This window comes from Pseudophryne corroboree, chromosome 2 (assembly GCF_028390025.1).
Source record: "Pseudophryne corroboree isolate aPseCor3 chromosome 2, aPseCor3.hap2, whole genome shotgun sequence".
Lineage (NCBI taxonomy): Eukaryota > Metazoa > Chordata > Amphibia > Anura > Myobatrachidae > Pseudophryne > Pseudophryne corroboree.
The window spans coordinates 75606869-75618915 of NC_086445.1; the positions used below are offsets into that span (position 1 = coordinate 75606869).

The 12047-nt window shown below is 49.4% G+C and overlaps 1 protein-coding gene across 4 annotated transcripts in view; it reads right to left on the bottom strand.

Moving 5' to 3' along the window:
• The window catches only part of SLC36A4 (solute carrier family 36 member 4), a 588683-nt gene that overhangs the window by 485992 nt on the left and 90644 nt on the right, over window positions 1–12047 (bottom strand). For all 4 annotated transcript variants that reach the window (XR_010201554.1, XM_063951426.1, XM_063951427.1 and 1 more), the window contains exon 3: window positions 3308–3398. Coding sequence is in view for 3 of the 4 variants with exons in the window: in XM_063951426.1 (XP_063807496.1) it covers window positions 3308–3398 (91 nt within the window). In the remaining variant the exon portion in view is untranslated. The remainder of the gene's footprint in view (window positions 1–3307; window positions 3399–12047) is intronic.

Consider the following 12047-nt stretch of genomic DNA (forward strand, 5'->3'; position numbering starts at 1 on the left):
TCCACGTCCTTTCCTGAATTTATGAGACCGAAAGGACTGCATCTGGTATTGAGGCGTTTTCTTTTGCTGTGGACGGACAAAAGGCAAAAAAGAAGACTTACCCGCGGTAGTTGTAGAAACCAGATCCGCGAGGCCCTCACCAAACAAAACTTCACCTTTGAAGGGCAGAGCCTCCATAGCCTTTTTAGAGTCAGCATCACCATTCCATTGATGAGTCCACAATGCCCTCCTAGCCGAGATTGCCATGGCATTGGCCCTTGATCCCAAGAGGCCAATATCTCTCGTCGCCTCCCTTAGATATATCGCTGCGTCCCTGATGTGACCCAGCGTGAAAATCACGTTATCCCTATCCAGGGTGTCTATGTCAGATGACAAGTTATCTGCCCACCTTTCAATAGCACTACTCACCCATGCCGATGCCACGGCCGGCCTGAGCAGCGTACCCGTAGTAACATAAATAGATTTTAAGGTAGTTTCCTGCTCACGATCCGCAGGATCCTTTAGGGCCGCCGTGTCAGGGGACGGTAACGCCACCTTCTTGGACAAACGTGCCAGAGCTTTGTCCACCGTGGGTGAGGATTCCCACCGTAACCTATCCTGCGAGGGAAAAGGATACGCCATAGCAATTCTCCTGGGAATCTGCAGTCTCTTGTCAGGAGACTCCAAAGCTTTTTCAAAAAGAGCGTTCAGTTCATGAGAGGGAGGAAACATTACCTCAGGTTTCTTTCCCTTAAACATACAGACCCTTGTGTCAGGGACAGTGGGGTCTTCTGTGATATGTAACACATCTTTAATTGCCACAATCATGTACTGAATACTCTAAGCCACCTTAGGATGTAACTTGGCATCATTATAGATGACATTGGAGTCGGAATCCGTGTCGGTATCTGAGTCTGCTATCTGGGTAAATGAACGTTTTTGTGACCCTGAGGGGGTCTGAGATTGTAACAAAACATCTCCCATGGATTGTCTCCATGCTTGGTTCTGAGACTCAAAATTGTCTAACCTCTTATGCAATAAAGCCACACTTGCATTTAAAACACTCCACATATCTACCCAATCAGCAGTAGGCGGTGCCGACGGAGTCACTCCCACATTCTGTTCAGCTCCCACACCAGCCTCCTCCTGAGAAGAGCCTTCTACCTCAGACATGTCGACACATGCGTACCGACACCCCCAAACACACTGGGCTATAGTGGACAGACCCACAGTAAGGTCCTTCAGAGAGACAGAAAGGGAGTTTGCCAGCTCACACCCAGCGCCTCACCGGTCTGAAAGAATTAATTAATGCCCCAGACCTGTAAGCGCTTTTATACCAAGTAATCAAAACCAAATTCTCGTCGTCGTCCCCCCTCCTTTTGTGCACCCTGTTACTTATGTACAGCAGTGAAGGGCCAGGAGCAGCGTCTCTGCAGCAAGCTGTGGAGAAAATGGCGCTGGTTAGAGCTGAAGGAGGAAGCCCCGCCCACTACATGGCGCGCTTTGGTCCCGCTTTTATTTATACTGGCGGGGGTCTGTATACATTGCCTATGCAATGTATAGTGTCATGCCAGTCTCAAAAGTGAGGTTTTATTGCTGCCCAGGGCGCCCCCCCTGCGCCCTGCACTCATATAGTGCCGCTTGTGTGAGGGAGCAATGGCGCGCAGTGCGACCGCTGCGCGGTACCTCAGGAAGATCCGAAGTCTTCTGCCGCCTTTGAAGTCTTCTTGCTTCTACTACTCACCCGGCTTCTCTCTTCAGGCTCTGTGAGGGGGACGGCGGCGCGGCTCCGGGAACGAGCAGCTAGGCGCACCAAGTGATCAGACCCTCTGGAGCTAATGGTGTCCAGTAGCCTAAGAAGCAGAGCCTTTGTAGGTCTGCTTCTCTCCCCTCACTCCCACGATGCAGGGAGCCTGTAGCCAGCAGGTCTCCCTGAAAATAATAAACCTAACAAAAGTCTTTTTAGACAAACTCCGTAGAGCTCCCCTAGTGTGCAACCAGTCTCCTCTGGGCACAGAATCTAACTGAGGTCTGGAGGAGGGGCATAGAGGGAGGATCCAGTTCACACCCATTTAAAGTCTTAAAGTGCCCATGTCTCCTGCGGATCCCGTCTATACCCCCCCTATGGTCCTTTTGGAGTCCCCAGCATCCTCTAGGACGAAGGAGAGAAAAAAGCTTATGGCTGCTAAAAACCAGCAGCCCATTGACCATGGTCCGGCTCCTGCCGTACCAAACAAAAAACTGATTTGTCCGAGTCAGGAGGCAGGGATATAGGGACGCGCCTGTTGCATTCTGGGAGGCCGAAAGCTTTGATCGTTTGGTGGCAATCCGCTGTCGCTACCTCATATCCCAATGTTATCCTGTGGATAACCTGTGGACCCTGCAGAAGAAATTATAGATATTGGCGTACAAGGTATGGGACAGGTATATTGGGGTGTTTTATGAGTGGGACAAGTGTTTTTAGACTTGCAGGTGGTAGTAATCAGTTTCCACTTTTTTTTTTTCCAAACGGCCCCTAAAATGACCCAATTCTATACTTATACCCATTTTTATATACCCCAAATTTAATGAAAGCACTTACTTTGCTGACAAAAAATTGTTTTCTATCATTTTTTCACATTTAAAAAAAAAAATGTATCTAACATCCATTTGACCCAAATTAAGTACCAGAAATACTTTTATTATAACCATTAATAAACTTCTAGCCAGTGGTTCCAAAACTTTTTTAAATGACGGCGCCCTAGAGTATCAGAATTTTTTTATGGCACCCATAGGCCAAAAGTTTTCATTGACAAATTAAGAAAGAAACATTAAATTAAATTAATTGTGTTTATATGTCATCCTTAGGTTCAGTTATGTATCAGAAGACAAAATTAGCTTCTGTTTGTCCACCTATTTTATGATTGACAGACACCAGCACTGGTTTTGCCTATTACATTGACCATAAATAATTTGAATTGGTCCTGGACCAACCCAAGGCACCCCTGCAAGAGCCTCGCGGCACCCCACACAGTTTGAAAACCACTGTTCTAGGCTGTTGTCCAATGTTAGTTTAGCATTTTTTGGGGGGTAGAGGAAAATTAACCTATTTTTTAGTTTAATTATGGCACCAATTTTCACGGTAATCCAGTTTCCTCAAGTTTTTTATTGAGTATGCACATCGCAGTAGCGCGCATGCGACCATTTTGCTGTAAACAAATAAGCGTGAATGCTGCAAAAATGGCAATGGCGGCAAATTACTGAGATTTCGCCTCTAATTGAATTTGCCCCTATATCTATATACTGGACACATAAAAAAAAAAAAAAAACTGACAGAATTAGGACTTACCAGAATACCAGCATTTTTAATGGCAAGAGGAAGACCGAGAAGACCAGTGCCTATGTTCCCTTTCAAAACATGAATTAATGTCTGCACAAAGCTGTAAAAACAAAATATACATGTATTTATATTATTAAATAATCAACTGTTGCATGAAATCATTGTTGCGTTGGTAAATGTCATTAACAGTATCAGTGAATGTCATTAACAGTGTGCGGTAATCTGCTGGCCGCAGTAATGCTGGTGCGGCCAAATTGGGAGAAGTTCTTCGTTGGGGTTGATTAATCCTTTAACATATTAACATGATTACTTTTGTAATTATCGCAATCATTCATCTCTGCAAATCCATACCAGCAGGTAACAACAAAATCAGTAGGCTATCTTACACTTTGGAGATGGAAAGAAAATCCTCCCCCTTGTCCTTTGTGTATAGTTTGAAGGCTACTTTTACTATTTTATTCTAAGGCTGGGTACACACTTGCTGTTGTCAGTGACATCGGCAAGATCCCCCCACAAACGGTATAGTTCATACATACTGAGCGATATAGTTTGCGTCTCGTCAGTGACGGCATGCACCCACAACCAGGTGCATGCCGTCTCGTACAATATCTTTAGATTTCAAGTTGAAAACTAAAGATATTGTACATCGTTAACGACCGGCAGGAGCATGCATCGTTAATGAGATAGGGCTACACTAGCTGAAGAGATAATGCCACAGCCGGGGGGACACTTTTAAAGCGGTCCCTGCGGCCGTGGCATTAAATCCCCAACTAGTCATCCCTGGCCGGGGTACCCTGGAGGAGTGGGGACCCCTTAAATCAAGCCCCCCCCCCCCTCCAGCCACCCATGGGCCAGGGGTGAAGCCCGAGGCTGTCCCCTCGGGCTTCACCCCCTGCAGCCCCCCATCATCCATGGGCTGCGGATGGGGGGCTGATAGCCTTGTGTAAAATAAAAGAATATTGTTTTTTGCAGATCAGCGGGTAACCTCACCGCTGACCGCAAAGTTCCCACCATTGAACATAATGGAGCGGCTGTGCAATGCGCTGTCTGACAGCTCAGACGCGCATAGCCAATCAGGAGAGTGCCACGACGTGGCGCTCCCTGATTGGCTGAAGGGACCCTCTGTGACAGGAGTCATGGGGGGTCTCAGTATTCGGGGAAAGGGGTCCCATGTGTAAACATGGGACCCCTTTCAGTGCGTGGATCGGGTATGCGGTTTGTTTTTTTGCCAAGTAGGTGGATTACAAAAACAGAACAGGACGCACTGGATTTAGGGGAGTATAATTTTATTTTCAGGTACCCCGGATTCTACTTGGAGACGTGGACAGAGTCGGCGTGTGAACATAGGTAAGTATGTGTGTGTCGGCATGTATGTAATAAAGTTTTACTTTCACGGTGTGCGTGTCCTGTTTTTATTTGGGTATTTTTTTTGCAGAAGGACTACAGGTACCAGCGGGCCCGTTTTACCCCCGTATGCTGGTACTTGTGGTTCTCCAAGTACCAGCTTGCGGGGAGGCTTGCTGGGACTTGTAGTTCTTCTGCAAAAAACAATATTCTTTTATTTTACACAAGGCTATCAGCCCCCCATCCTTAGCCCATGGATGGGGGGGACAGCCTCGGGCTGATTTAAGGGGTCCCCACTCCTCCAGGGTACCCCGGCCAGGGGTGACTAGTTGGGGATTTAATGCCACGGCCGCAGGGACCGCTATAAAAGTGTCCCCCGGCTGTGGCATTATCTCTCCAGCTAGTGTAGCCCGGTGCTGGTGTAAAAAATACGGGGGTTGAAAATCACTGCAATAGAGAAATGACAGACAGCATCTGATTGGTTGCTATGGGCAACATCACCAATTTTCTGTTTGAGAAGCTTAAGTAAATTTACCCCTAAAGGGGCCTACACACGGTGCGATTCTGGCAATGAACCAGTGATATTGACTATACACACTGAACGATTTTGGCTATGAACTATTAAAGGCTAATATTGTTCACTACATACACACATAAACATTCAGACCTGATTACTCACTAGCGTTTTTTGCAGCGCTGCGAACAGGTCAGAACTGCGCACGCGTATGCAATGCGCATGCACGTCGCATGGGTACAAAGCGGATTGTTGCTGTGCGATGGATTTTACGAAGAATCCATTCACACAACCGATTGCAAGGAGATTGACAGGAAGAGGGCGTTTGTGGGTGGCAACTGACCGTTTTCAAGGAGTGGTTGGAAAAAAGCAGGCGTGTCCAAGCGTTTGCAGGGCGGGTGTCTGACGTCAATTCCGGTCCCGGACAGGCTGAAGTGATTGCAGCGGCTCAGTAAGTACTGGGCAACTCAGAAACTACACAAAGTTTTTTTGTGCCGCGCGGCTGCACATGCGATTGCACACTTGCAAAGCAAAAATACACTCCCTTATGGGCGGCGACTATCTGTCCGCAGCAGTGCAAAAAAACCCTAGCGAGTGATCAGGTCTGAATTAGGCCCAATATGCACTAGCTAAGCAAAAATAGACTCTGCATTCACAGGCTATTTTTTCCAGCGATGACGATAGGGTCATTCCGAGTTGATCGTAGCGGTGCTAAATTTAGCACAGCTATGATCAGGCACTCAGACATGCGGGGGTACGCCCAGCACAGGGCTAATCTGCCCCGCATGTCAGTGCCACCCGCCACCCCCCCACCCCCCCCACACAGAAGTGCAAAACCATCGCACAGCGGCGATGCTTTCGCATTTCAGGAGTACCTCCCACCCAGCGCAGCTCCTGCGGCTGGCCGGGAGAACCTCTTCGCTGCCCCCCCTCAACGGGCCGGCCACGCCTGCGTTGGCCGAACCGCGCCCCCTAAACAGTGGCTTAACACTGCCGTCCAGCCACCTCCCACCCAGCGACCGCCTCTGCCTGTCAGTCAGGAAGAGGCGATCGCTAGGCAACGATGGCCTTAGGCACCGCTGCGAACAAATGCAGTGTGCGATCAGGTCGGAATGACCCCCAATATGCGCGCATTGTTCATCGTTGGTACTCTACATACGGAATGATATGCACAAGCTTTGCTAACGATATAGACTGGATAGTCTAGATAGTTAACTTCTATCGCTCTGTGTGTAGGCCCCTTAAAAGTTTAATAAAGAGATAACGAGATTTATGGTAATTAACATCGGGGTGTAGAGTAGGATCTTGATCCGAGGCACCAACAGGCTCAAAGCTTTTGACTGTTCCCAAGATGCACAGCGCCGCCTCCTCTATAACCCCGCCTCCGTGCACAGGAGCTCAGTATCGTTAACCAGCCCAACGCATTAGCAGGTACCAGAGACGATAATCGCTTGTAGCCAATTACACCACACACTCACCACAGGAGAGGGTGTCAGCGACTATGCCACACCAAACCAAAGAAACTAAGTGCGTCAGGGTGGGCGCCTTGTGGAGCCCAGTGTACCTCGCAGAAAGATTTAACAACGGTAAGTTCTTACCATAAATCTCGTTTTCTGCTGCGGGGTACACTGGGCTCCACAAGGATTAACATCGAGGATGTCCTAAAGCAATTCCTTATGGGAGGGGACGCACTGTAGCGGGCACAAGAACCCGGCGTCCAAAGGAAGCATCCTGGGAGGCGGAAGTATCGAAGGCATAGAACCTTATAAACGTGTTCCCTGAGGACCACGTAGCCGCCTTGCACAATTGTTCAAGGGTCGCACCACGGTGGGCCGCCCAAGAAGGTCCAACCGACCAAGTAGAATGGACTTTGATGGTAGCAGGAACCGGACGACCAGCCTGTACATAAGCATGTGCAATCACCATTCTAATCCATCTGGCCAGAGTCTGCTTGGAAGCAGGCCAGCCACGTTTGTGAAAACCAAACAATACGAAAAGAGAATCAGATTTCCTAATAGAGGATGTTCTCTTCACATAGGTACGGAGAGCCCGTACAACATCCAAAGACCGCTCTTTGGCAGACAACTCAGGAGAATTAAAGGCCGGAACCACAATCTCCTGGTTAAGGTGGAAAGAAGACACCACCTTGGGTAAATAACCTGGCCGTGTTCTAAGAACCGCTCGGTCACGGTGAAAAATCAAATGGGGAGACTTACAGGATAAGGCACCCAAGTCCGAGACCATTCTAGCTGAAGCAATAGCACCTTAAGGGACAGCCACTTAAGGTCAGCAGATGCAAGAGGTTCAACTGGAGACTCTTGCAAGGCCTCCAGTACCACCGACAGATCCCAAGGGGCCACAGGAGGTACATAAGGAGGCTGAATCCGCAACACGCCCTGAGTGAATGTACATCCAGAAAGGCAGCAATCTTTCTCTGAAACCAAACCGACAAGGCAGAAATGTGAATCTTGAGGGAGGCCAGACGCAGGCCTAAGTCCAGGCCCTGTTGTAGGAAGGCCAACAGTTTGACCGTGCTAAACTTGAAAACGTCATGATTGTGAGATGCACACCAAGTAAAGTAAGCATTCCAGACCCTATGGTAAATCAGAGTAGAAACCGGCTTACGGGCCTTTTACATAGTTTGAACGACCGCCTCAGAAAAACCCTTGGCCCTCAGGACGGAAGCTTCAAGAGCCATGCCGGCAAAGCCAGACGGGCCAAGTCCTGGTAAACACAAGGGCCCTGAATGAGTAGGTCTGGTCGTTGTGGAAGTAGAAGGGGATGATCTAGCGAGAGGCCCTGTAGATCGGAGTACCAGTGCCGTCTGGGCCACGCTGGAGCGAGCAGAAGTAGGTTTCCTCCTTCTTGCTTGAACTTCCGTATTACTCTGGGCAAGAGTGACACCGGAGGGAACACATACGGCAGCCGAAAGTTCCATGGAATTGACAGAGCATCCACGAACGCTGCTTGAGGATCCCTTGTCCTTGCTCCGAAGACTGGAACCTTGTGATTGTGTCGAGACGCCACCAGGTCCACATCTGGTAGGCCCCACTTGTCCACGAGAAGTTGAAACACCTCTGGATGAAGGCTCCATTCTCCAGCATGTACGTCCTGACGACTGAGAAAGTCCGCTTCCCAGTTTAGGACCCCTGGAATGAATACTGCGGATATGGCCGGCAGATGGCGTTCTGCCAACTGAAGAATCCGTGATACTTCCCTCATTGCCATGCGGCTTCGAGTGCCACCTTGATGATTTATGTACGCCACCGTGGTGGCGTTGTACGATTGTACTTGAACAGGTCTGTTCTGTATTAGATGCTGGGCCATTGCCAACGCATTGAACACTGCCCGCAGTTCCAGAATATTTATCGGAAGTAGAGACTCCTCCTTGGTCCACCTACCATGAAGAGAGTGTTGTTCAAACACCGCACCCCAACCTCTCAGACTGGCATCCGTCGTCAGAAGGACCCATTTGGATATCCAGAAGGGACGGCCCCTGCTCAATCGTTGGTCCTGAAGTCACCAGCTCAGTGACAGGCGGACCTCCGGAGACAATGAGATCATGTGAGACCTGATCCGGTGAGGCAGGCCATCCCACTTGGTCAGAATTAACTTCTGCAGAGGGCGAGAATGGAATTGAGCATACTCCACCATGTCAAAAGCCGACACTATGAGACCTAGCACTTGCATTGCCGAATGTATCGACACTTGCGGACGAGATAGGAAGCATCGAATCCTGTCCTGAAGCTTCAGGACTTTCTCCTGAGACAAGAACAACCGTTAGTTGTGAGTGTCCAATAACGCTCCCAGATGTAACATGCTCCGAGCAGGAACCAGGGAGGATTTCTTCCAGTTGATCAGCCACCCGTGGGCCTTCATGCACTGGACCGTCAGATCGAGACGACACAGGAGAAGTTCTGGGGAATTCGCCAGGATCAACAAATCGTCCAAGTACGATAGGATCCTGACCCCTTGACGGCGATGTGTAGCCGTCATGACCGCCATAACTTTGGTGAAAACTCGGGAAGCCGTTGTCAAACCAAAGGGTAACGACCGAAATTGGTAATGAAGGTTGCCCACCGCAAACCTCAGGTACTGCTGATGAGACACCGCAATAGGAATATGTAGGTAGGCATCCTGTATGTCCAGGGAGACCATAAAGTCCCCAGGTTCCAAGGCCAGAACAATAGAGCGCAGAGTTTCCATACAAAACTTGGAGACCCACACAAGCTTGTTCAAGGACTTCAGATTGAGAATGGGCCGCGAGGATCCGTTCGTTTTCGGGACCAGGAAGAGCGGTGAATAGTACCCCTTGCCTCTCTGAGACAGAGGCACCTGTACCACCACTCCTGTGGTCAGGAGGGAATGTACCACGGAGTGCAAAGTGTTTGCTTTTGCCGGATCCAGAGGCACATCTGTCAGGCAAAATCGATGAGGGGGACGATTCTTGAAGGGTATGGCGTAACCTCGAGCGACGACTTCCCTTACCCAAGTATCTGAAGTGGTCTTCAACCATTCCTGGGCAAAACCTAGAAGTCGGCCGCCCACCCTGGGATCCCCCAGAGGGAGACCCGCCCCGTCATGCGGCAGGCTTGTCAGTTTTGGAAGCAGGCTGACGGGCGGCCAAGGCACGCTTCGGTCTGGGCTTTGCAGGTCTGGAAGCACGAGCTTGCTTTGGGTACGCCTGACCTTTTGCTTTACCTGGAGGACGAAAGGGCAGAGGGAAAGTACTTTTAGCCTTCTGTGCGGAAGGAGCTGTACTAGGAAGGCAAGCTGTTTTAGCAGTAGCCAGATCAGCCACAATCTTATTGAGGTCTTCTCCAAAGAGAATGTCTCCCTTGAAAGGAAGCACCTCCAGGGTTTTCTTGGTATCCATATCCACCGACCAGGATCTCAACCAAAGGATACATCTGGCCAAGACGGACGTAGTAGCAGCCTTGGCCGCCAGCACCCCGGCATCGGAGGCCGCCTCCTTAAGGTACAGAGAAGCCGTGGTAATATACAAGAGACATTGTCGAGCATGCTCAGATGCATTGTAAGGCAGTTCCGCTTCAAGCTCCTGAGCCCATGCCTCAACAGCTTCAGCAGCCCATGTTGCTGCAATGGTTGGCCTATGTACAGCCCCCGTTAGGGTGTAAATCGCTATCAAACAACCCTCCACACGTCTATCCGTCAGTTCCTTCAGAGAGGTGACGGTAGTTACTGGCAGAGCAGAGGAAACTACCATGCGCGCCACATGAGAATCTACGGGCGGAGGAGTTTCCTAATTCTTACATATCTCCGCAGAGAGAGGATAGCGAGCCAACAGTCTCTTATTCGGTGCGAATTTTGTCCACGGATTTTCCCAGGATTCCCGACGTATGTCAACCAGGTGTTCTGAATGAGGTAAAACTTGTTTAACCACCTTCTTGCGTTTAAACCTATCCGGTTTCTTAGAGACAGCCTCAGGCTCAGGATCATCAGACACCCGAAGGATGAGCCTAATTGCCTCAATCAAATCTGGGACATCCACCAATGATTTCCCTTCCCCATCAGAAACATCTGAGTCAGTGTCTGTGGGATCAGTATATGCACCATCCTCCTCAGAGGACGTGTCCGGGATAGCAGTGGATTGGGAGGAGGTAATGGCCCATTTAGAAGACGACTTAGTCTTAGGCGGGCGAGAGTGACACTTAGATTTAGTCAAGGACCGGTTCAAATACTGTAACTGAGTGGAGATTTGATCTGCCCATGGCGGATTAATAGCAGGGACCATAAACTGCTGCATTGACACAGGTGGTCCCACAGGGGGCGCTAATTTAGTTACAAGCGTATTTAACAGCGTGGAAAAGGTAGCCTAAGGTGGGTCCTGCGATGCCCCCGGTGCTACAGACCCACTGGGGGGTAAGGAACCCCCTGAACCTGAACTCTCAGCTGCCATAATTTCCTCCAACGCGTCTGCAGCATCACTACCACGCAATGTGGGAGAAGCCCCAGCTCCGTTGCCAAGTGTAGCTGACATACTAATGTGCACAATATCGGCCAACCTGGTACAAGTCTTAGCAGCGATATTCCTAGCAAGAACCCCCAGTGAAGGCTATGACAGCACAAACCGGGAGTTCTAGAGATATATAGAGTGACTATAGGTCACAAGGAAAAATACACAGTAAGTATACCTTGTGAAACAAATCCTATATTATACAGAAAAACCTGATACACTTAGCCCCCTCAGGTACAGGAATATAGGAGTAGCACGCTGAATGAAATACCCCAATAAGGCAGCCACGCAGCAGCTACATGCACACACGCATATATAGTCACAAGCGTACCATGCAGATGTTGTGTACCATAAAACTGCACTGAACTAGCAATACAAAGTAATACTCAGTATGGCTATATGTGTCAACAATAGATATAACAAAGCACAGTAGATACTGGATGTATATCACAGGGTGTTTGTACCACACAACCCTGAATGTATGTACTCTTTCTTAACTAACACTGTCCCAGTGACAGGTAGAATACTTAAGTGTCCTGTAAAATGCACAGCGCTGGCGATCAGGCAGCTTTACAGAGGAGGATTTGCCCCAGCAGTCCCAGGAACAGCTCAGCTCTATCTGTAATGGCTGCAGACAGGGAGTGAGGGAGAGAAATGCAGCTCCAGGGCGGGAACATTTGCAGAAATGGCACCCTGGGGCTGGGGGAGGGGCCACAGCTTAGACCAACTCCCCCTGCTGGCATCCCCACCGGGCACTGCGGGCATTGAAAAACGGGTTTTAGTTTAAAAAAAAAAAAAAAACAGACCTGTGCCCTGTTCATGTCCCTGGTAGCTAGAGGAGCGGCTGCCCAATAACAGTGTCCACGGCTGCGCTGGATTGCGGTAAAGTGTGGCCAAAAAGACCCCTTACCTCC